At 40.5% G+C, this 27,097-nt stretch overlaps 1 protein-coding gene across 1 annotated transcript in view; it reads right to left on the bottom strand.

Annotated features, from left to right (window-relative positions):
* The window catches only part of LOC147718790 (connector enhancer of kinase suppressor of ras 2-like), a 1,944,591-nt gene that overhangs the window by 89,663 nt on the left and 1,827,831 nt on the right, over positions 1 to 27,097 (bottom strand). Inside the window, exon 24 of the mRNA XM_086967239.1 lies at positions 13,590 to 13,789. Coding sequence (XP_086823365.1) covers positions 13,590 to 13,789 — 200 coding nt within the window. The remainder of the gene's footprint in view (positions 1 to 13,589; positions 13,790 to 27,097) is intronic.

Raw genomic sequence — 27,097 nt, 5'->3', positions numbered from 1 at the left:
CGCCATATCCGCCGCTCCTCGTGGCGCTCCTGGACGCCGCTCCTCCCTGCGCTCCTGACGTGAGCACGCACGTCGCAGCCGGCGCTACTTTGGAGGGACTACTTTTTTTTTTACTTTAATTTTTTTAAATAACGTTTTTTTTAAAATTTATATAGCCTATAACCATCTACACACCCTGGCGATTCCAACGAAGTATCGGGTGTGTGGATTGGCGCTGTGGTTCCCGAGTTTACCCGCCTTAAAGGCTGAAAGTTCTTCCTTTATTATAGTAGTATATATATATATATATATATATATATATATATATATATATATATATATATATATATATATATATATATATATATATATATATACATATATATATACATATATATATATATATATCCTGGAAACTCAAACCACTTCCTGATTCCACACACGGCGGCAGGCGAGGAAAGAGACACAGACCTCCGTAGTTTTCTTTGGGCGAAGATGTTATTTTATTTAGAGAGCCCCAAAACACAACACGTTTCAAGCCCGTAAACCCTTGTTCACGTGTATATATGTAGGACTTGGCCCTTTTTGGCTAACGTTCCCTAAACTTTTTGCTTTCCCCGTAGACCTTTGCTTCTAACATGGAGTTGCCAAATTAGATGCTTTGGACACTTTGCCACTGCCAAAAAGTGTCAAAATGCAAGTGATCCTTGTATAAAGTATAATGGTAATTGGCTGTCCATATTGATATGTTCGCCATACTAGTAGTCCCTAGTAAAGTGCACTATATGTGCCAGGGCTGGTAATGCAAATGCTACTAGCGGGCCTGAAGCACTAATTGAGCCACCCACACAAGTAGCCTTAAAAAGGGAACACAGGCCTGCCATTGCAGGGCATGCAAGCAGCTTGTTAAACTGCCATGTTGTTCTGACAAGTGCACCCCCTTGTCAGACCTTACCCTTCCCTTTCTATGCACATCAGGCACCCCTATGGTAGGTTCAGGGTACCCCCTGGGCAGGGTGCAGTGCCTGTGAAAGGTAGGACATGTACCAAGGTGTGTACCATGACTTGACAGCGAAATAATCTCTATTTAGGTTTTTCACTGTTGAAAGGCCATCTTGCCCATAGGATACAATGGGAAGACTGGGTAATATGTTTTCCAGCCTATCTTCCCAAAGGCTTAAGCTGGAAAGGTGAAGTTTAGTATGCCTGAACTCACAATGTAATAACACATGTTTTTATGAAGGTGGTTTTTGCATTGTGTGTTTATTAGCCACTCTTTTAGAAGTGGCTGGGTTTTTGTGCTCTATACATTTCTGTGTGTCTCTGCCTGGTTGTGGATTGACTTTCTGGATTTGAAAGCGATAGGATCAGGGGAATGTCTTGACCCAGGGGAGGAGGTGAGACAGCAACAGGCTGACCTGCATCTGGAGTGTAGGGGGAGGAGTAGCCTCTAGAGGTGAAGAGGCCTGGGTTACTGCTATAAAACAATTGGCCCATCTCCTGCTTAGTGATTGAGAATCCAGACACTCACTAATCAACGGAAGACGGTGTCACTGGCAGGGAGGCACCGGAACTGGTTTGAACAGGGGTCCGCACCCCTGAAATACAAAGACTTCAAAGCCATCAAGGGGTAAAACTATGAGAGCTGAAGCCCCTGAATTTGGAGAATAGCTTGATCAAGATTAAACAAGACTGGAGCTACTTCGTGAAAAAGAGGAACCTTTGCCAAGGAAGAAACAACTGAAGAGACTGAAGGAAAGGACTGACCCCTGCTGTGTGCTCTGGTGCTGGACTGCAGTTTGCTGTTTTAACCAAGGAAAGGCGAAAGGGACTTTGCTGAGTGCTGTGTCCCCCTGCTTGAAAGGACTTTGCTGTGCTGTGTCCTAAAGTATTTTATCCCGAAGGGCTCGAGGTGATGGCTCCCTGTTGCGGAAACACAGGAACACAAAAGTTTCCAGGAGAGTCTCAGCTGCGCTGTGTGTGTGTGCTTGTTGCAGCCTGAGACCCTCGTAAGGTGTGCCCTGTGATCGTGGGCACCTGGAGTCCAAGCAAAGATCAGCGATGCGGTGTGCGTGTGCAGCTTGAACCCCTTTGTGAGGATTGTCCAGTTTTCGTGTGCACCGGAATCTAAGTGAGTCTCACTGACGCTGTGTGCGTGTGCTTTGTGCACTGCAAGGCCTTCGTGAGGATGGGCCTTTTTATTGTGTGCACCGGAATCCAAGTGAGTCTCATCGATGCTGTGTGCATGTGCTTGGTGCACCATGATTCCTCCATGAGGATTTGCCTTGTTAACGTGCACCCAAAGTTTAAGTGAGTCTCAGCAATGCTGTGCGCGGGATCTTCATCCAGCCTGAGACCTTTGTGTGGAGTGCCCGGTGATCGTGCACCCGAAGCTCAAGGAAGTCTCAGTGACGCTGTGTGCATGTGCCCTGTGGCAGCCGGAGATCTTCCTAACCATAAGCGGCCTGGACCGGCAGCCCCAGATGAGCTGAGCCTTAGGCCTGAGCCCGTAGTTGCCAATTCACAAGGATTGCATCGGAGGCCCAGCCGCTGGATGAGGAGAGGAGAGTGATTTTGCACCCCCAGGTACCTTGTGTCGACTCCTGGGATGGGGTGCGGGTTCGGATGGAGATGTTCTCGGCCTCTCTCACATTACGACAGCGTGAGCCCCTGCTTCGGCTCTATCGGGCCCGTATTGCCAATGGAGTGGCAGTACTGGGTCCGGAGTGCGGAGCTGCACTTTTTGATTACACTGTACCCGTGTAGGGGCAACTGTTGAGAGGCTGATTGCAAGTCTGAGGGAGTGGCGGAGAGACAGCCTAAGGCACAGTGATCGGTCCCTGAGTGTGTTACGCATTATTCCATTTCTTCATAACGGAGTACCTGACTGTCGTATTACACATTGCATCATTTCTGCATAACGGAGTGCCTGATTAAAGTATTGCGCATTGCATTATTCCTGCCGAACGAACTACCTGATTAGTGTATGACGCATGCCATTATTTCTGCATAACGAACTACCTGATTGTCGTCTGACGCATTGCATTGTTTCTGCATAAAGACAGACCGGGTGGTTGTATTACACATTGCAAAGTGCCTGATTGTTGCGTTACGCATTGCATTCTTTTTACATTGCAAAGTGTCCGATTGCTGCGTTATGCCTTACATTATTTTTACATTGCAAAAGTGCCTGATTCTAGTATTATGAACTGTATAACATCATATTAGGATTAAAAAAGAATGTTTAAATGTGCTCATTAATAATGCCAGACTTACAAGGGATGTCTCGCCTAACAACCGGCCAAGAGACATAATGCACATATTCATATGTTGGATTTATATTGTGTGGTCTTATCGTATATCTTTTTATATAAAATGTATACTCATTTTTATAAAACTCATGTGGAGTCTATTTGTGGTGTCATCATTGGATTGCTGTGAGTGTGGTTGCAAATACTTTACACATTTGCCTTAAAGATGGTTAGAGAGGTACCCTGCTTCCCACCATATGTGGGGTGCCCACTTGTGCTGGGGAAATTGGTAGAGAGTTGAGTAACATTTGTCAGAGGTAGTGCAGGTACAGATACAGTTCACACCCCAACTGGTTGCGCTGGGCATATATACCTTACTGGTAGGCGCCAGGAGGTGGTTATAGTTAGGACCATGTTTCCATAGGAAAAGTGTTTTTGACTTGCCTATATCTTTGAGCCCGTTTGACGAATATTCACCAACCTTATCCAAAAAAGTGCACCTGTGATTCTTGTTGGACATGGAAAGTTTTGGGGCGATCCTTCCCGCTGGGGCCAAGAAAAAGGGGGATCGAAAAAAGGTACATTTCCCATGTTAATTCCCATAGGCCATCTGCAGCACGAAGCACTATACGGAATTACACCAAATTTGGCAGAAAGGAAGATTTGGTTCCGCAGATCATGCTTTCAGTTATTTGGTGTGAATCCGCTCAGTAGTTGTTGAGAAATGTAAGAAAATCCAGTTAGTGATATCTGTGGCCGCGGGTAATTTGCAAATAATAAGCTTGTGCAGGAAAATGCAATGCTCTTATTGGCTGCCAACATTTCAATCCCGGAAGTGTTGGCAACCATCTATGGATTTGGCATCACCCGAGTCCCACATAAAACTTTTTTTTTTAAAGGGGGAATGGTAGCAATAGCCTGACCCCATATTGTTGGTCAAAAAAGCATTTTTTTCAAAACAACACAGCAAAATCTTGATATTTGTGAATTCAAGGTAAAAATGTTTTTAAAAAACAAGTGCTGCCACCCACGCTTGTTTTTAATTAACCCCTGGTGGGTCAGGTCCAGGGGGCATGCCAGTGAAATAGGAGACAGGCTCATAGGGCCCCCATCCTACAGCTTATGAAAGTGCCAGGGAGCACCACCTCCCCAGGGCATTGGTTTTTATGGATGCAGAGGGGGGGCTATGTGGCATCCCTGTGCCACAGGGACTGCCACCTCCCCTGAGCAAACAATGTCAAATAAATGCGGGCCTGCATCACCCCCCACGGATCTGGGGATTACCATCTCCCCAGGCACTGTATGGAATATGTATGCGGGCAGGCACCCCTTGCCAGCCTGTGCCCTGGGGACTGCCACCTCCGCAGGGCAACCAATGTAAAATAAATGCAGGGGGCCTTTATCCCCCCTTTTAAAAAAAAGTTTTATGTGGGACTCGGGTGATGCCAAGTCCATAGATGGTTGCCAACACTTCCGGGATTGAAATGTTGGCAGCCAATAAGAGCTTTGCATTTTCCTGCACAAGCTTATTATTTGCAAATTACCCGCGGCCAAAGATATCACTAACTGGATTTTCCTACATTTCTCAACAACTACTGAGCGGATTCACACCAAATAACTGAAAGCATGATCTGCGGAACCAAATCTTCCTTTCTGCCACATTTGGTGTAATTCCGTATAGTGCTTCGTGCTGCAGATGGCCTATGGGAATTAACATGGGAAATGTACCTTTTTTTTATCCCCCTTTTTCTTGGCCCCAGCGGGAAGAATCGCCCCAAAACTTTCCATGTCCAACAAGAATCACAGGTGCACTTTTTGGATAAAGTTGGTGAATATTCGTCAAACGGGGTCAAAGATATCGGCAAGTCAAAAACACTTTTCCTATGGAAACATGGTCCTTGGATCACCACCTCTCCGGGACACTGTATAATATATATGTGCCAGCAGAACTGCCACCTCCCCAGCTCTCAAAGAAAATAATAAAGGGAGTCCAATATGGGCCCCACCCCTGGGGACCACCACTTCCCTGGGGCTTAAATAAACCTTGGAGATGGGCCGCATAGCCGCCCCCGCGTGTTGCCATGGATGACCCTGGGGACTGCCACACCCCAGGATCAGCTCCTGCTCCCTCCTGAGGTGCCCACCCTCGGGAAGTATCTGTTTACTTTTACTTGGAGCTGACACCAAGCAAAAGCAAACAAATCCACTTACTACAACCCGGAGCTGTCAAATGGCTCTGGCTTGCAGAAAGCAAAGTTTTTATCTGTTTCTCTGCATGCAAATATGTGTGCAGGGAAACAGATGAAAACATTTGCTCTGACAGACAGGGTAGCTGCCTTTCAGCAGCCACCTATCTGTCAGAGCAATGCTGTCTCCCACCGGAGGCTGGGAGCAAGCTTAGACTATGGGGCCATGAGGCTCCCCCTGCGGTCCCATTGTACACTGGGTACCCTAGGGTCACCCAGATGACATGACCAGGCCCCAGCAGATGGGGTCCCTGTGGGCAAAATCTGCCCGGCGACGGGAACCGCGCGCTCCCCTCCCCATAGTAAAAATAAAAAACATCCAAGTGTGTTTTCTCTGCAGTTCCACTTTAAAAAGTTATCTGATGAAGACGCTTGAGGAACAATCACATTGGCAATGTTACATACACACACATAGCTGGAGACATTACCTCATGCCCTTTATGCAGCTGTAGTGTAGAAGATGAACTGTACATTTACCCAATGAGGTAGCATTTACTAATTGGTAATTAGAAAGTACTCCAGTTGGGTAGAGGTGTTTCACAAAACTGTGGCCGCTTGAATAAATATGTAGGGCAGGATTCATTCTGGCACGATGCTCATTTAACAGAAATGATACCTCAAGGAAGCACTTACAGATATAAACAAAGCAGGTGCCCACTTCTGTAAAGTACGAATCATCCAAAGATTGTGAATAACAGACGCATGAGGGGAAGTGCCTTGGAAGCAAATTGAGACATTTTGCCACTTAGCACTATATGGAATTGGATCCTTTTGGAGGCATGATGGTGGCATTTTGTTTTATTTATGCTTACCAAGGCTTGAGACAACAACTAGTAATGAAGGACTCTACCATTTTTTTTAACTCAACTGCAAAGTATTATGAACATTGAAGTCCAAATAACCGCAATAATTCAGATCATAACCCGAATATTGTTGAGAAAGAGCGCATCAGCACGATATTTTGAAGGGTACTGAATATAAAAAAACTGTTGTTATATTCCATATAGGTACCCTATATAGGCGCAGGTAACACTGCAACCTTTCACCTATATCCTTCCCTACATTACATACATAACGGTTCATAGGGACTGATCTTTTACCTGGATACGAAACTGCATTCAGAACGTGGGTTTTTCTCTAGTTCGAAACTCATACATTATGCATGAGTTTTCTTGGAAGCACAGCAGGACTGACAGCAGGACGAACATCTCCTGTATAATTTCTATATATAGAGTTCAGGCCCAACTTCATCCTTTAGGCCAACATAGTAACACAGCAAGGTAGGACCCCTGGGGAGGCTTGCTGGTATATATACATCATGTCTTGCTGAGAAAGACAGAGGAGACCGTGACTTCGAGGCTGACACACTGACCACATGCGTTAAGGTTCCTGTATGCAGACACTCCAGCTCGTACTGGTCTAACATCACTCATGGGCCGTCCAATTTGAGACCAGGACGGGGTCCCATATTCTCTCCTTTCTCAGGTAATGGGGTTGACTAGATCCTAGAGGGATTCTTGGCATAACACCTACCTAGATGCTAGGTACATTTAGGTACATCTAGTTAGGGAGGCATCGTAGGAATACGCACTTATTATCATGTTTTTTATGTACTTGTATATATTCATGATTACTGCAAAATGGAAGAACTGTACCATCCCTTTACTTTCGTAGTACTGCTAATCATATATCTGCTAATGGTTGTTACAGCACATCTGTTCTACACTAGAAAAACAACTGTTCAATACATTCTTATTGAAACACCCAGACTATTTATTCTGTGTATCTCTGAGACAAACTAAGTGAGCACGAGTGACTGAGTGAAAGGTAGTATATTGTTTCCACGATCCTAGGGGATCAGGGTTGTCATGTTCTGAGGTTGCCAGAAACTATTCTCTCCCCGATAAGAGGAGATTCTAGTGGCACTGTGAGCTAGCTAAAACAAACAGGCTAACATATCCAGTGGGGGTGCTCGGAACCAGTGTGCCACTAAAGCCACAGTTTATGTTATCTGAACATGCAGAAACTGTATAGGGTATTCAGAACTACACAACACTGTCATCTGGTCTGATGTGCTGATAAAAGTCAGGTACAGCGGTGTGGAATATGAACTTATATTTCTGAGTCCTTGTGTTTATAACTTGTATATATACCGTTCAGGTGCATCTCACACTTGCATATGATTAAGATCCGTATGGATTGAAACGCGTAATGCGGTGTCTTCTCTGTCTGCCTGAGGAATAACCTTTCACTTAAATGTTTGCTAGGGGGCTTGATTCATGCTATTTACACTGTGTTATATTGTTACTTTGATAGAAAAGCAGACATTTGAGGTGAGCAACTCTAGAGTGTTGCTGGTGTTTAGAGTGCTCTATACTGGAGCTGCTTTCTACCTAAACTTGAGAACTACCCAGAGTTATCTGCTTCTTTTTTTGCATAATTTATGCGTCACTCTTTGCCTGAAACAGTATTGTTTTGACTTGAACCTTGTACTGGATGCTACTTTGTGTCTGGACAAAGCTATACCTCTCTGAAGAGTTATAATGAGAGTAAAACACATGTCAGGGGTTGCTTTTATTCATTTCAGGTTGGCTTTGATGGTATTTCACCAATCCAAAGCTGTAATACTGTGCCCAGAGTATTAAGAGGCTTTGGCCATTTTACAGCTTAGCATTGATAGCACTGTGCTAATCTTATGCTTAAAGACTTTGCTGTAGAAATGGTAAAATACTTGGGGGGTTATGTACAAGGAAGTGGTGGAGAGAGGCGTTAGCCTTCCTGGCTTAATGCCTCTCTCCGCCACTTCTGAAAGGCAAGGCTGCTCCATATTGACAAGAATGTGGTGCAGCCTTGCGTTTCCCGCTGCACTGGCGCTAAGTTTAGCATCTTAGCATCAAAGCTGGAACCCCTGCACCTTAATGCATGGGTGTCTGCGTGCAGGGGAGGATTGTTTATGTGTAGGAAGGTGTCCTTTCCTGCACATAAACAATCCTAAAATTTCATTTTGTCACTATCATGTGTGCTGCTTCGTGTAGCACACATGAAAGTCACAAAATAACATTTATTTTTAAAGGATTGTAGATCCTTTTCAACAGTTATTGACTATGATTGAACATTCCACTCCACATCATTCTAGCTATAAATATGAAATGGGGATTGGCCAATAATTGACCTATTGGAGAAATTAGTATTTGAGAGTAGGAGCACTTTTATTGACATCCCTAATGTTCAACATTAGTGTTTTCAAACGATTTGTGTTTGGGGTCACTAGGACTCCTGAGCAGGCCTAATAATTCAGTGAAAGCAGAGGATCATTACTTTTGAACATCTTTTATAGGTCTGCATCCACCCCTTGAGGCAGCATTAGAAACTATGCATCCAGCTTTATTTATGCTGGTGGTAATTCTTGCATAGTGGAACTTTGATCCAAAGTTAACGCTAGCCTCTTAATGTAGGAGATAGGCATAATCCGCTTGATTACTCCTTCTATCTTAGAAGTGTTCATACGTAAGCTATGTTAATCTTCTCTTCAAAAAATGAGGACGAATAGATATATAAAGCAAAGGAAGTATGCTCCACATGCAAACATATGGGGAATGAATGAACCCCCCATTTCTTTGGCCTTAGACATATCAGAGAGTAAAAACAGTCAACACAAATGCTGCACGCACCATCACCAAACATATATTAACCACCAAATGGCATATTTATGAGTTCTTAGTTCTTATTTTATAACTAAGCTTCCCATTTACAATTTAAACTGACAATCCTCTAAAAACCCTACTGATGCTCTAATCAGCTGTATCAGTTTTAACCAAGATACACAGATTTATTTTTCATGCCTGCCATTGCTCTGCTTTGACGCTTGCGGCACCAAAGTACAGCAAATGCAAGCAGCTAAATGATTTCATTTATGTGGTAGTTTTGGCCATTTTAATTTAGCCACACACCACCTCTTTAACAAGGCTGTTCTGCTCATTCCTCCCTGTCAGATTACTTTGCTGGCAAGCACCCGACAGTGAATTTTTGTACACTGAATGTGATGGGCAAACGTGCTGCAACTACCAGAGAAAGGGAAGCCACAAGCATCATTGTGGGAAGGCTGCAATGACCCAAGGAACAGTGAGCATCATGGTATCTATAAATATACATGTGCCAGCACCCAGATAGGATGAGAACCCTGTGCACTCGTCTCCTTTGACACAGTCTATTGTCCTCCCACTTGGGAGCTGAGTGGCTGTGAGCATCTGGATGTAAGAGAAAAAAAGTTGTTCCAGAGCCTTGACCAATAACAGCAGTAGCGAAGTAAGGTGCTATATATGTAGAAATGTAAATAGGGCTGCGAGAGCACTGGCATGCTTCAGTTCAGCCTTGGAGGAAAACGGAAGCCATTACACTAACTGGTTAAGTTCTTGTCTCTCTCAAACCTCTTGGACTGCCCCTTAGCCAATTAGATTTTGTATTGGCTGAGGAAATTGCACCAGTCTATAAACCCATTCCCCCACATCTCAATTCACAACACAATGTCATCCTGGTAAGCAAGACCTCCATACACTTAGTGCCTCATTACTATGTTGATCGGAAAGCCTCCGACCAGTGGTCGGAGCTTTTCCACATGACATTGTAGGTTTACAGTCCGACCGCCGTTGACGCCGTTGACTGCCGTCGCTGTTGACGGCGGTCGAAGGTAAACCTGTGAAGGGATTCCTTCATGGTTCCAATAGGCTCAAGGAGCCTGTCGGTCCATCGGACAGACCGCATAATTCCTTAATAATGGCGAATCTGTCATCAGGATTATGATGCCGGTTTTCGACAGCCATTCCATACCAGCCTTTCTGGCATGAAAAGGCTACCAGAAAGTGAAATTGGGGGCTCCAAGCAGGGCCCACTTCCCCCTGGCCATCTGCAATGGGGCGGTTCCCCCTTAACATACGTGCACTGTGCCTGCCACATGGCGCAGAGATGTTTCAAAACATCCATTTCTTAATGGATAGCTTATGCTGCGGGCCTTAGCTTTCATTGTGAAATGGAGGTATGCGACTGCACCATGGGCAGTCGCATCAAAATACTGCAGTCGGAACCTCCAACCTGAGGTCAGACGGTTCCTTTCCACAACGGTTCCATCCACCCCACATCGTAAGAAGGCCCTAAGTATCTTCTGAAGGGTCACAGATGTGGTATTATTTCCATCACAGTAATTGGAACAGCATGGCCGGCATCTGCCCGGCCATGTGTATTGCCAGGAGAGGATGGTGGTAGGAATGTGAACGGGCACAATAAGGTGGTATTGTGCCCCTGAAACTACCCTCTTTATTTTTCTTTAATCGTTGTGATATTAGTAAAAATCACAAAATTAAAAGAAATAATAAAAACAAAATCCTGAGGGGTTGGTCTTATATGGAGCACGTGATGTGAGGTATGCAGGGGCCTGATGAAGTTTGGAGCAGATAGTAAATGGCAATGAAACTTGCCATCCTGGCCGGCTTGCCCAAAGTACAGATCTGCCCCACGAACTCCCCACCAAATAATGGTAATCTCTAGGTTTGTCTTGACACAGTTTTTAGCTTAAATGTCCCCAGAGAGATGGATTCTCTTTATGAATCTGTAAACAAAGATTGATAGTTTGACAACCAACGTATTTACAATTTACAAATGTAATTTGTTTTGGAGAAATTCCCACATGGAATCTCCGGTTGCCTCCTACAAATTCTGCAGACAGACAAAATAACTCAAATTAGCTTTTTAGTAAAAGGAACTGTACAGCTCTTGTTTCCTAGAAGGATTTTGGCGTGCCCCCTTAGGTTCCTTAAAGTCAGCAAGCAGTCCAGTAAAAGTTTCAAAGCTGGTTCTCAGTAAGATCCTGTACATAACACTCTGAAGATTGAATAATTAAATGGTAGAATGTTAATAGCAAAAGTAGTCTGCTAGGATAGAATCAATGGACCTTGAGCAACAAAATTGTTATTTTATTGGTTTTTGCATAGCACTTTATGCCACCATAATGTCATTTCAAAGAATCAACATTTTTGAATGTGTAAACATTCAACATTGGTTTGCAAAAATATATGACTACATATCAAATCTGTAGATGTGGTAGACCAATGTGAAGTAGGCTTTCATAACTTCTTCCTCTTGCTCCTGTTTTCCCTAGCTCAACATGTGTGGACTCTGCACATAGCAAAAAATCTACATGCATGCTTTTAAGATATTTATGGAATATCACAAACATTTTGCTTAATTTTTTTCTGCGCATGAAAGGGATTTGCCAAGTAAAGTTTTGCTTTCCCTCACACACCATTGACTGGTGTGATATTATGTGTAGTTTCACACACTTTCTGTACCACTGACATGCATTTCAATCAGTTATAAGCTTAAAATGTCACAGAAGAGCTTGTGCTCCCCTAGAAAGAAAATGCAAATGATTACAATAGTTCCGCCAGGTGATGGGGAATGTCATGTACACTGTCTACATATCATGTATTAGTGGTTCGCAACGATAACCGTACTAAAAGCAAACTTCTTTATAAGCACTGAAAAATACAGTCGCTTGACAAAACAGTGAAACCATTGATGACCACTGATATATACACAATTTTAAAACTCAGCAAAACACTGATAAAACCCCACCAGAATTCAGAAAGAATAGAAACTAAAAACAGGAAAAACATGTATAATGTGTAAACATAATTGGCAGGCAAGTGACAGGATTCAGATATGCCCTCACCATCGAGTAATGATATCTTTGACTTTTTATATTCCATACTCTTTAGACCCTTATTGCCTTGGTAGTTGGGCACAGGGTGTCGAACATTAGTAGATTCGTCCACTCTTCATTCATTTCAATAAATGTAAATGCATATGCTACAAAAGGGGATGGAATTCAATGTGCAGTTCGAAAAGCATTTATTTGGAACAGTTTTTGAAAGGTTTTCCAAACATTTGCATGCTTTGCACACATTGGAGAAGACCTACTTCTATAATTGATGCTGTCATAAAAGTGTGATGAGGGGGCTTGTTTATGAGGTTTTCTTCAGGCTTTGTTTACAACTAGGAAGTGTATTCCTGTTTGCCAATGCAACTTAAAGGGGGTAGTTTAAGTTAAGTTTTTATATAGTACATGCAGAGGGCCTAACAATCTTGGATGACACTCTATGTAAGTAAAAATATGTCTTTTAGACATTAGTGACAATAACCTATCCATGTAAGTAGTTAATGGCAGGGAGAAATTGCATTTCTGAGTAACGAAAAAAACAGTTTGTGAAAGAGTTTTATTTCAAGTCTATCGTGAATCGCCTTTACAAGAGAACACACTCCTCTTAGATAAATGTTCAGATTTGAGGTTGCACCCAAAGAGACCATAAAAGTGATCTGCCTTCAACCATTGTCAAGATCGGATGACATGATGATGTTATTGAGTATGTGTGGAGAACTGGTTGAGATGGAAAGGATAGATGATGAGGTGTAAGTGAATGTTTCCACAAGGGTAGATTGGAAGATCTATGATAGGCGAATGGTGGGAATACGTTCCCTCATTGTAATTCAATTACTGTCAGTTATTTTGCATTGAACTAGGTCCAAAATGAGATTCCTAAACCCTTTCTCTCTCTCAAGCCCCAAATTTCTTACTCACATAGCAGATGGAAAAATCATAATCCAAGCTCATTCTCACATCTGAGCTATTGAGTCTGAGCATTCTAAAGGTAAATGTGCTTGATGTTTAGTGCACTTCTGATACCAGAATTCCCAAGTCTTCTGAACACCTGTGTGCCAGACAAGACCTTTTATTTATTCTAAATCACACTTTGTGATTTGCATGACTTTATTACACATTGTCTATAACATGTTATGGACTATACATGTAGTGCTATCTCCTCGACTCAGCTTTGCAATGCTTTTGGCCACTCTAGGCAGTACTGTCTTCAGCACTGTGATCCCACCATGCATCTCCCTCTTCTGTGAGGCACATTTTACTGTTGTTTTGTATCTTATGTTTGCTTTTCACTCATGTGCCTATGTTTGTTGTAAAGGCTGTACAAATACAAAGTCCATCTTTTTATCATGTTTTCTTGCATTTAACCATGATGAGTGGAGCAAGGATCCCCTTAATGCTTACTTTTAAAGTGCTTTTCAGAACTCGGATGCGATGGAGCTTTTCATTGGTAACTGGGTCATTGCACCTCCTGATAAAAGATCTTCGGTACTCCTGTTTGGTGGATGGACGCTGCTCTCCAAAAGCTGAGAGACTTGCTTGTTCCAAAGTCTTGTACAGCTCTTGTAGACCATCTGTACACTCTCTGCTTTCCTCTGTATTTTCTGAAAAGATAAATTAAGAGCTGTTTTAGGTGCCTCAGATGACGTTTGTGCTGGGAATATTAGCATCCCAGTGATTAAAGAATCCTAAGAGGCATTCCTCAACCTTGCGTGCAGCTGTTTTCTGCACACTTTCATAGTTTTGACAATTGCCTCCCTACCTGCTCAAATTAAAACACTCCTGTTGCCCATCATCTTCTCCTAACCATATTTGTCTATTGCATTTCCCTTGCATCATTAGCATGTGTGTTTGCGCTTTCCTTACTTTGATTCAACAATTTCTCCTATTCTGTTTCTCAATGTTAACCACTATTGAGCATCAGCAATGCTTTCAATCTATATAGTATGGCATGGATGTCTCCCTCTTGTTTTGGAGAATTCTTCTCTCTTTACACTCCTCCATACCTTTCATCTAACTAGCAATCATCGTTCAATCTCACTTGCTTGCCAAATAGTATTTTTTCAATAGTGAGGCTATGTTTTGAGAGTTGCCATTTTATGTTTTACCTCAATTTCATATCTAGATTTCCGAAATGGCATATAATAGCTCGTGGGTGCAAGATTAGTTCTGATCTGAAGGTAGTACATTTTATTAGCAATCGGCCTAGTCTCAACTACTTTATTCTTACAAGTGTTGTATTGTTTTTCTTCTGCTGTTTGCAATGATTTGCAGTGCTGCATTTAAGTGCAATTTCTTAGAATAATTTTCACAAAAATATGGTCGTCATTAATTCATAATTATTTAATAATTATGTAAATCTAAAGTAGCAACTGACAAACTTTGAAACAATATAATCTTCAACAGTGTTAACCTATTTAGCTAATCCGCTTTTCAATTTGAGAATAACCAGACTCCATACCTTTTACAAAACCTTAAAATTTTGGCACTTGTCACAGTTTACTAAATTGGCAGTTCCACAAGTAATTATTCAGTACCTAAATAACTGCATCTCCAATAAAGACGAGAAGGGATGAGGTGTTTATGTCCATGGTTGCTTTTTGTCACTGCTCCTCTGATCAATTTGCTGCTCCTCCTGCTTTGTCTTAGCAGCTAACAACTCTGTTTCTGTCACTACCAATTTAAAAAGTTGAGCATATTAAATTATTGGCCCAATAACGCAACTCTAATAGTGATATATGTGCTTTACTTTTTCTAGGTGACCCTAGGACTAGATTCTGGCCCTGAATATAGAGGAAGTATTTAGAGACTGAGACATTTGTGAAAGAAGCATCTGATACAGTCTTCAGTCATCGGTTTATTTGGAGACTCAGCTCACTCCAGTAGAGCTTTGACCAGATCTATTTTTCTAAAGATTGTTGGCACAAAGTTGCTATTGTGTACAGCAAAGAATCATCCCTGATCTTCTAAAGCATGCATAAAGTTGGTCAAGCATTAGTTGGAAAAGCTTTTGCTGCCAAAAGGTAATTATAAACTTTTTCACTGACAATCAATATTAATTGAATAAGACTGGTACGTCATAAGACAGAACTACAGAATCCCTTTTTTGGTGGCAGTAAATTTACTCACATGTAAAATACTGCATTCATCAATTTATGGATGAATAATGGAGACCTGACAAGACCTAAGTCAAACATCAAGTCTTGTGTGGTGCTACTCTGCTACTGTTTACTTTTAAGATATATGTTTTCCTACCTCTGAATTGAATATTTCGAAAATTGTTGTACTTTGTGAGGGATTCTGACTAGATGATTTAGAGTAAAAAATATATGATGCTGACAGATGTAAGGACCGCAACAAGATTTGGCTCCCTCCAGATTTTTACAGATAACAATAATATTTGTCACCCACAGGCATTTATTTGGACTCTCAGCTTCTTCCGTACCCTGAATAATTGCACTTAAATATAGTGTATTTCACGTATAATGAGGGACTCTTTACTTGATTAGTTTGATACTACTCTTCTCTACTTTTCTCTTCAAATAAAAATAAATAATATATAATTTAAATGGACAAGATTTACAAGGTTTACTCTACACCAAAGCACTCAATCCTTGATAATTAACAGTCTATGCTCGGTATCACAAGAGGTGTCTTTTGGAACTTGTTCCATGCAGGATACTCCAAGCAGCCTTTCGGACAATGGGTGCACTTGAACTGTATTTTTTAAAATAAGGCAATGATATATCCGGACTACTTCAGCATCTAGTAGAGGAGGGTACAGTATACTGACTTTTCCATCTAAGAGTACCACAACCTATGTGCTTCCATTGAGTATACTGCTTGGTGTCTTTTTAGTTTCTTTGTTTCCAGCAAACCAGCCGGGGCATGGAATGTATTCAAATTGTTGATTTGCGACTGATTTCAATGTAAAGAACATTTCTCTTGCTTTTCTACATTTTAATTGTAGCTTCTCTTGCCCATGGATCTCTTTGATGGATTCATGAGAACGATGTTGGAAATGCTAATCACTAATGCTTGTTCCATTTGTCTCAACAGGTTACATTCTTTTTTCACGATCCACAAAATTAACCTTTCCGATAAGCTGACTAAAATTGTTCTGTGCTCAATGCCTGAAGACATCATAGCCTTTACCAATAATATGTAATATTATTAGTTGTAGTACAAGGACCAAATAGCACCGAGATAACTTTGTATGACAAGTGAAAGGTAAATTCAAAACAATAAACCATGCTTCTCTGAACAGAATTGGGAGAATGAAGGAGGGATAAAAATAGACAAACACAGTAGAACACTGGATGGGCCACTAAAAGGCTTTATAAAAAGAGCAGGTCATAATGCATATGAGGGATCAGTGTGGATTGATTCGATGTAAATGAGTGATTATGCCATAAGGCAGTAGCTACTATTGCCATTATATGGATGCCTTCAAATGTTATTTGCATATTTTTGCTAAAGGAGCTGCATGCAACCTGGGCATGACTAAAACTTCAGTGGGGAAATGTATCCTCTGCAGACCTTTTGAATACATACTGGGCAAAAACTTCAAAATCACTCTGAACAGATAGAATATCACAAGCAGAAGTTGGCTGATCACCCCTTTGCTGTTCCTCAATGTGGAAGACATAAATTCTGATGCGCCATGCCACTTTTGACACCTAAAATCAGACCACCTACTGATAGAACCTTTCACCAAGGCGCACATTTCACCATGATTGTACAAATCAGATGGTCAATAAACGTTCTACATATACCATGATGTCACAGTATGGCTACAATGACAATGAAAGCACACATGGATTTAAGGGAAGCATCCTGTGCTACATTTGACATCATACGTAAAAGAAAACATGTATCAAATCACAACTATTCCACTTAACAGGTGGAATGTTATTATTTTATACGTTATCTTGTCACTAAATGGCATACAGTAAAGCTGAAATATGTTCTGCATAAGCTGGGCTGAAAACAACATTGATTGATTGTGTGGGGGTCTACATTGTGCAGTAGTTAATTTTCAAAAAGGAGGGACAAAGAGTAGGCTGAAGCCATCAACCTTGTTACAACATTGGGATCCCTGTTAAACCTGCATAAGAAAATATTTCACAAGCTAAGTCTCTGTCCCCTAGATAACATTTCTTCTCCCTTGCCTTTCTCCATCAACAGAGTAGGTAAAACAGATCTTCATCCTGGCCCAGCTTAACATCTGCATTTGCTAGTCTACAGTACAGCTGTGTTTATGATTTGCAGCACTGCAAGACCTTAATATGAGCAATATACATTGATGAGCAGGACCTTTGCTCAAGTGTCGCTTCTCTCGAATTTGAGGTTCTTCTCCTCTGTGACCCAAACTTCCTTCAAGACTACGAGCAGTTTTGTCATCAGACCAGGAGGAGCCAGAAGAGTTCCAGTCTTGCCAATTTTCAGCAATTTTCAAACAGCATTGCTTTGAGGAGTTCAGGGGACTACCTACTATACTGGTCAGCTTCTATTTCTTCTTCGTCTTTTACCACAAGTTCTTCTTGGGGTGAGGGATTAGGTGTTAGACATTTGGTCGTTATAAGGGGAGGCTGTGAGGAGGAGTAGAATGCTGAGAAAGAAGAGGGCTTAGGGCAGACAGTGATGAAAGAGAGTTCTGTGGTTGATCCATCATTTCCCTCTGTATTTAAGCTTGTATAATGTTCAAGCTTCTCTAGATGTGCCTTATCATGGAAAAATGTATAATTTTATGAACCATATAGAGAGGCAGAATGATCCATCCTCTTCTAGACTAAAGATGAAATGGTTTAGTAGCTGAAAAGTTGGTCATTGATCTAATGCAAGATTTGCCCAATGGTGTCATGCTAGGTTGTAATTGTTTGTGACTCCAACAGCGAAGATAGAACCCAGTGCATTCACCTGTTGTTGAGCATTGACTCCTGTGACTCATGAGACATAAAATATATATTTTTTCACATTTTCTCCACTGTACACATGGAAGGACAGGAGAGGAACTGCACTTAGATTTTGTTTATCAAATAAAACAGCTGGTATGCAACACTTAAGTTGGAATCATATGCTAAGCAGAAATGTCCAGTTAAACCAGCTTTGTTCTGTAGTTTGCTGTAGTAATCTATTTCAGTTCTTTTGGTGATTTTTTTTTAATTTCCAGTATTGGAAATTATGAAGTAATGATGAAGAGGCAAAGAGAATATTGAATTGATGTAGCACGAAAACAAGCCGAGGTAAAGTAGAACTGTAGAGAAGTGAGAAGGGGGTAAGAGGTATTACGGCAGATGCCATTTATTTCAGAAAATCGAAAGTTTTAATGGGGCTATCAAATTGAAAATGGACAGAGCAATGGCACCAAGTACCATACCTTCTAACATGGGATTTGAAGTTATGGAGCTGCTGAGAGTACGTCTCACAACTTTTTTAATCTACTTGATAGACACTAGACCCGTTCTAGATCGCTGGATGAAAGCATATTTTAACTTTCTCCATGCAGAGTAAAAAGTAATGCTAAAGCTAGAAGGTACAAACCAGAATATTTACACTCAGAAATAGAGAGGTTCGTTCTACTGATAACAAGAGAAAGAACTACAGAAGTTCTTGAATTCTTGCAGCAGGATTCACTACCAGAGGGTCATCTGCAATACATTTGAAAACTGAGGAACCAAAGAAATAAACTACACAAGAATGTTAGAAGTGGACTAAATACACTTATTTCTACTACTCTTTACAAACCTCACAAAAACATGCAGGGTTGCTTATGGCTATGGGAGGCTCAAACCAATATTGTAGTTAGAAAAGTGCTGCATAATCAGAATAATGAATGGTCTTGTGAGATCTTCACTGAAATGAGAATCTGATAACTAAAATGTTTTCTCAAAGTGCATTTAAGGGACCATTTTGATTCAATGTCTTAAAAAATCAACATTGCAGAGAGCTAGCAATGTTAGCATATATATTTTCAGATGAAAGTGAGATATGAAGCTCACTTGGTTCTCCAAGATGTGTGGAATAAGAGAGACTGATTATAGAAAGCATGATAAAATGTGCATGAATACTTCAGAATACATCCTCCTAATTGAGAGGAGGATGAAAAGAGATAATAAGCAAACTTTCAAATACACCAAATATATGACTAATGTTCAGAGAAAATGTCTTCCAGCTGAAAACTTTGATCAAGGAGACACATATGGAATTCTTTCTTCAGTAAGCGGACAAAATCCATTCACCAGTCTCCTATAAAAGTCTGTAAAGAGGGAAATAATAAAAACATTTACAAAGATATATCTTTGATACCAAGGAATACACAAAGAAAAGAATATGAGGGAGGGTGGACCAAATTGTTTCAGTTTACTTTAACAAGTAGAAAAGCGGTAGATTAGATGATTGTGAATGTCTTTACTAGATATACTTGTGCACACCCTCATAGAAAAAAGTATTACTCACTTTCCACAACTTTCTACTTCTCTGTTTGACACTGTATTAATCTCACCTACTCTGTGTGCTTGATATTCGAAAACATCTGGGGAGGGGCTTCTGGGAGTTTAATGTCCATTTTTGAAGTTCCTATTGCTTCCACTTTGCCGATTAATCATCAAGTTCCTTCCAAAATGCTTGATATGTCATGGATAAGTCTTCATCTGGACACTCAATACTCTTTTCTAAAGACAAATTACATTGTAAACAGTTGACGTTTTGAGAAAGACAACTGTGACCAGGTCCTTGGTTTTCTCAGAGAACATTCTTCTGCAATGTGTCTGAATGTTAAAGTGTTCATTCAACAGAACACTGTTTTATTACCATCCGGGTTTTTTCTATATCCACCAGTCATTGAATGGATGTTCCTTATGCTTCCTTTGGCAAATTCTCATTGCATTCCTAAATTAGTAAGGATCCAGCATTTCAATGTGGCTCCTCTTTAACCAAACACTTCAGAAGTTCGATCCTTCTTTCATTGACCTTTAACTGAGAGAGACTGCTCCCATAGCTGCCTTTTACTCCCATGTATGAGGAGCTTTCACCATCCCACAGTATTCTAGATGACAAAGCTGAGGCATCCTGATTATTTCTTAATTGAGACTCTTTGCTTTCCCCATATATCTCCTTATGGTATACATGTCCAAGACTAACATATCAAGTCAAAAAAAATCTCCATCTGATACATGGTTTCATGAGGCTATTGCTTTCATATTACTGTGAATGGAACATTATACGTTCTAGCTGCTGCCTCCACCTGCTGATAATGATGAAATCATCAGTTCAATTTGAAAGAACATGTAGTTGTCTTAAAACCTGCAAGCTTCAGTGTAGATTCAAGTGAGGACATCAGTGCAGTAGCTATTTCTGCGCATACGTTTGGAAGGGTTAAGTAGCATACATTTCTGGGACAATCTGTCGAAGGCATTTTGCTTTCCCTTGAGTCATTGTCAACAAATTGTTCAGTTGATTTTCTGAAAAGATGGGATTCTGTATGACATTGCATGTTGCCTCTGATCTTGCAGGAAGCAAGTTGATTTCCAGAAATCTTCCATTAAATCACAAAACATAGGTCCCACGTTTCTCTTACAACTTTACCAAAAGCAACTATCAATCAAGGATTTCAGAAACTGGGCAAAATCCATATCCAACAAGGACATTTGTCACCACATTAGAGTTCCTTCTGAACTTTTGTTCTGCTTAGTTGGTGCACTTTTTCACTAAACAAGGAAAAGTAACATTGGATATTTTATTCTGCCACCTTGTGCCTTTAGATTCTACAGAATGTAATGCAGTGAAAGAAGCTAGGACTATCTGGCTGCTTTTTTGTGATTTGAGCCAGGTCACTCTTATTTCATTATGAATGAGATTAAAACTGAATATCTACCAGGACACTTGCTATCCGATGTACTATTGAATTTCTTAATTACGGAAAAGATTGCTGCTGCTGCTGATGTTTATATTAATTTTGGTACACCTGATGGACAAGACAAGACTGTGTTTACTGTACCTAAAGGGTTATAATTTGAATGTCACCCCAGGGGTATAAGCACTATGTTGTATGGTGTTGATGTATTGTACATGGTAGGTCCTGAATAGAGCCATAGGAATTTGGCACTGTGTTTGTTTTGAATTCTACACTTGTGATAAGTCCACAAACTGATCAGCTGAGGAGGCATATTTGAGCATCTGAAAAAAAGTACTTGTGGAACTCCATATTCAAACAAAATATCAAATCTAAAGATTAATGCAAGCCAGTGGATATGTAAAAGAACTATCTAGTGCCTAGATCCTCCACCAAGTTACAGGTAATCTAGTTTTTCTACTTGCTATATGGAAATTGCTACTTGACATGTGGGCAGAGTTCTCTCTCATTTTCCTCTGTAATATAATTTTCTAATGCATTTAAAGAAAACATAATTCAGACATTTAATACATCTCTAACCATTTTATACTAGAGATATGTGTTGCCACTTTTCCTAGGCAAAGATAGAAAATTAGGACTTCCAGGGCCTGCCTTCAAGATTATACACAATGTTAAAATAAAAGTATCTGGAACTAGGAGACAATTGGTGAGCACCGAATCTTACTTTCCTACCAATAATATTACCATTTGTTTACATTGTTTTATTCTCTTTTAAATGCAGTCTTTTTTAATGAATGAGCAAATGAATGAATGAACTAATGAGTTTGAATATGGCAATAAAGTACTAGCTAGAAGCACCATCAAGTTTTTAAGTAGGAACTGAAGCAACAATACAAATTGATGAATTATAGTATATTCTGCAAACCACACCACACTGCATCGTGCAAAATTGAACAGGTATCCAAACTGTCATATTTTAAATACACTCCATTTTAGTTCCTATAAAAAAATTATGGTTTTATATAGCAAATTGAAATGAGCAATAGCATTTTAGATAATACTTATTTTTCAGCAGCTTTTCATTGGACATGACCATGTATTTTTAGAGACATTTTAAGATCCTTGTGGACAACAACATCAGTTATCAACAGTTATGTTGGAGTTAACTTTCTGGCTCATAAAAACTTACCAGTAATTATGGCTCTTCTCAATGTTGTTAGGTTTGTCAAAATCAGGGCCAGTCAATGCTTTCCTCATTTCAGAATGTGCTTAGAACTTCAAGCTTTTGTCAGAATTTGAAATCTTGATGACAGCAAGATAGTGCCATGTGTCCCACGTCCACAGACAGACATTCTTCTGACACCACAGTAAAGTTAAAGCAGTACACTACATAATGAGTCCCTCATTCAGACACACATATACTCACCCATCAATCAGATGGGAAAAGGACAGAAGCAAATACTTAGATCTCCTATAATCTTAATTACTTAAATAATCATAATAAGGTAATTTGGTGTTTGGAGACTATAAATCAGTGGTACCACCACATCGTGAATTATTGTATAGTGTATTGCTGGCAAACCCACAATTTCATGAACTGGTCTTAAAAAGAACTTCTTTAGGTTTACTGTGAAGTATCTGATCAACAACTCCTAGTTTTATTTGTAGAATAGAACCATAGAGTCTTTGAAGGGGATGTTCCAGAAGTGGCAGTTGTGAAGGAGCTGCATTGAAGGGAGAACTGTGCCTGAGTTGTCTTGAATAAACTTACATTTTGACTTGTAAGTGATAGTCCTTTTCTTTTACAAGTGCACCACTAGTACAGAGTGGTTAAGAGTGGACTATCCTGTGTATTGAGACATCTTAACGTGCTAATCTTTGAACAGCTTTGGCCTGCACCACAAAGATGCACAGAGGATGCAGTGGGTGAGGAGAAGCAGATCCTAAACTGCTTTGGCAGGAGGAGGTTTTTGCAGAAGACCGAGCATCGCAAGGAATAACAGTCAAGTGAGGCTGTGGGGAATGGGCAGAAGGCTAGCTCCTCAAGAGTTTACACAGAATGTACAAGGAATAAAATAGTGTTGCGCTCCACAAGCTGGCAATTGTGTGATACGGAGCAGTAATGTGACAAGGCACAGACATGAATGAAGGGTCATAACATAATTGAAACAGTTTATATGGAATGCATAAGATAGCATTGCGTTCCACAAGCAGTCAGTTACATGACTCAGAGCTGTGACGTGATAATGCATGGGCAGAAGTGGAGGCCTTCCTGAAACATCATCTGTGGAACCATTGTGTTTGTGTTGCTTTCCAAAAACAGAAAGACAAGAGACTTGAGAGATGATACGAAGGCACCATCTTATGAGGAGACAGAGAAAGCACATTTTATGTAGGTGGCACAGAACCAACATACATACAGGCTGTTGGCACATCATTTAATTGGTTTTCATTTACTTTGATCACACTCTCTCGCCTAATCTGTTATCTCAGGCTAGGTGACTGTGGTCTGAGAATCATAGGATTTAGAGGGTGTTGAGTTTGTCCTGTTTGACCTGATTTTGACACAAAGGTAGGCTGTCAGTGAGGGACACACTACAGTTCTTCTATTGGCATAGAATTCTAGGTATGGGCACATTATTAATTCAATGACATTTTACTATCCAGATGTTCTCTTAGACATTTCTATGGGAAAAAGTGAAACATCGAGTGTTGGAATATTAACCTAAATGTGAAATGACGCGATTTGTTTGTCCTATCACTGGTAAGCACAGCTTTTAATTTGTATTTGAAGTGGTTATTACCTAACAGCTTGAGTGATCAATTTAAGTTTGAAATCATTTTACATTTTAATTGATCACCTTTCTGATGAACTATTTTGATTCAGTTACCTTGACATATGAAGTAGGAGAGTTTGTCAAAGTGCCAGTCAATTTTTCCCCGGAACTGGTGCGAGGGTGATGTTTTAAATTGTCTTAAAGTAAAAGACATACAGAACATCCCACATCCTCATTTCTTTGAGTAACAATGGCGAACCTTCTTTGTGATGGGCTACATGAAGAAAGGTTATTGAAAACTATGCAAGAGTCTATGTACCCAATATGGGTGTAAATAGAAAGATGGCACTATTATTTCACTATTTGGGATCAAAAGGACTCAAGGTTTGGGAGCCCCTCCCTGATCTGAATAGAGAGACTGTGAGAAGTTGGATGAGTATGAGGTATGTATGAAAAACTTGATCTACACCTCCTTCCAAGAATGTCAACCATGCTGTAAAGGTACCACTTTGGAAAAGGCTGAAAATGAAACAATAGAGGAATATGTAATAGCATTTGAAGACTGCAACGGTCATCAAAAACGATGAGAGAATTTGTGCCCAGTTTTTGCTTAATGACATTTGGAGAAAGTGCGTGAAGAGTTGTGGCTCAAAGATGATTGGTAACAGAAAGGGTAAAACACATAGTAAAATGTGTGAATGAGCTTAAGCAAGAGGAAGGCACGTGTGGTAATGGTAGTGGTGTGTTGAGGGTATTAGGCTATAGAAAGGAAGAACGTGGAATTAGTTCCAATGGGCAGTGCTTTAAATGTGGTATGACAGGTTTCACAGCAAGTAGTAAAGGATGTGCTGCCATCAGTGCCACCTGCAACAGATATTTGAGAAGGATCCGTTATGTCAAATGCTGTAGTGGTGGGCCTTCATCTAGGAAAAAGACATAAAATCAGGTAGTAGTCTGATGCGGTCATTTTCCAGGTGGAAAATAGAAATGAAACACGTAGGCATCTTGAGGAGTGGGTGTCACTCAGCAATAAAAGGGGTTGCCAACCATTTCAGAGAGTGAGTATGAAAATCTGTTTGAGCATTCAATAAAACTAAAACGTATGCACGTGTGGCCATGGGATATGATGTCAGGCAATACATGTCTTGTTTTTTTAAATCAGTTTGGAGATATGACCATCCAAGATAACACATAAGTGGCAAAGATAAGATATTAGGTTGGCCACATCAAAAGGATTTAAGAATTTGGTTAGGCACACATGCTGATGATCCACAAGTTCAAATCAAGCAAGCGGCGGATAGATGTACAATATTTCAGTTTATTTTCCCTTCTGTTTTCAGCTATGAGTTATGATGTCTAAAAGGCTTTGTACTTTACATTTGGGTGTCTAAGGGTGCTAACCAATCTCAGCCCAAAATGAGGAATTACCAATATCGTTGTATGATGCAATAAGGTTGAAATTGGAAAGGTTTATGCAAAGCAGCTGGGTTGATTGTACCAGTAAAGGCAATAGAATGGTTGGTGCCGGTATTCGTAACCAAAAATGCTAATGGGGGTATACTTGTACGTTGAAATCATCGTTCTGTAAACAAGGAGCTGGTGATGGTGGATAATTATTCCCTATCCAACATCACAGAGGTTCTCGTGCCCTTGGGAGGGGTGAAGTATTTTACCACCCTTAACTTGGCCGCAGCTTATCTCCGGCTAAGGCCTCTTGAAAAGCCAAAGGAACTCACTACAGTCATCATGCCCATGGCTGTGTAGAAATTGAATTGTATTCCTTTTGGAATTCAGAGTAATGACCTCTTTCCTTTGTGAAATCTCTGGGGTGCTGTTTTATCAGGATGATATTTTGGTGTTTGGTAGAACATGGCATTAGCACACCCTAAGAGTTAAGTCTATTCAGGGAACGTTTGAGACTTATTTTAAGGGCAGATAAATACTGTTTTGTTAACGTGAGCTATCTAATTTAGTACATGAGATCAGTTGTGAGGAGGTTCGTCCAAAAAAAGATCTAGTGGTATCTATCTGGAGTCTTGAGAAACCGCAGAACAAGAAAGAGATTACATTTTTCTAAGCATGGTAGAATAAAATACAAGCTTTGTGAAAGATTTGTGATTCAAAACTGTAGTGAAGAGGTGTTTACCTAAGAATTCTGACTTTTTGTGGAATGAGAAATGCACTCTGGAATTTAACATGACTAAGAAATACCTGGACAAAGCACTGTGTTCGAAGGCTTTCACACCTGGAGAAGAATATGTTGTTTGTCATAGATGCCAGTTGTAAAGGCTAGGTGTTTCTGTTGGTGGAAGAAAAGGAGAGAGCAGCTGTCTTTGCATTGAATGAATTGAGAAGGGCAAGGATTAATTACTCTGTCAATAAGAAAGAAGCACTGGCAGTTAGTAGACCATTCATTGACGATTTTAGGATTTTGTTGTGGAGTGCACATTTTGAAATCAAAACATAATCTGCTGTGAAAACTTTTTCTAAATTAAGTGCTTTGACAGAGACTTGACCAGAATTTGAAACTGGGTTATCATTTTACAAACATTTAAATTTGTCATTGAGTATTTTCCAAGTGTGTATAATGTTGTGGCAGGTCACTTATTCATATTCATGTTTTGGATGAGATCCAGTCTAATATGGAGGAGGAGATAGATGTCTGAGTGGGAGTTAGTGCAGTGACCCGTGGTGCCATTCAACTGGATGAGTGAATGCCTGATGTGCTGGGCTACTCTGTTTTCACTGAGGTTACTGAAAGGTTCTGCGGTGTTGGGGCAGTAAAAAGGTTTTGAAGCTCCTCCTAAACTATCTGGATTGGTTCTAGATTAACTTTTGAACATAATGGCATGTTATTCAGAGGTAATAGCTTAGTAATGTCTTTGTTGTGCAGAAAAGTCTTTGAGTTAGCACATTTGGGAGATCTAGGAGTTGTTAAATTTAAGGAGAAAATGTGTGCAGACATTTGGTGACCTCCTTTTGAGATGGAAAGTTCCATAGAGGAAGGCTTGGAATGTTGTGGGAGTGATAAAGGTCTTAGAATACGAGTGTCTTCCATGTATGTGCATCAACCGGCACAGAACTCCTGGTAAGATGTAAATTTAGAAATAGTAGGCCTTACCAAAGAGGAAATGTACATGGCTTACCTATTGTTGTTGGCTGATCTGTTTGTTTATCTGTGTTGTTGATGGACCATTGTTCTAAGAGTGTGTGACATAACCTCTGGTAGTGTGATAAGATTTTTAAACATTAGATTCGATAGTGAGGGTTTTCTGAAACCT

Source organism: Lissotriton vulgaris, chromosome 4_1, assembly GCF_964263255.1.
Source record: "Lissotriton vulgaris chromosome 4_1, aLisVul1.2, whole genome shotgun sequence".
NCBI classification, from domain to species: domain Eukaryota; kingdom Metazoa; phylum Chordata; class Amphibia; order Caudata; family Salamandridae; genus Lissotriton; species Lissotriton vulgaris.
The sequence above is the reverse complement of the archived record's forward strand: the minus strand, read 5'-3'. Positions and strand labels throughout refer to the sequence as shown.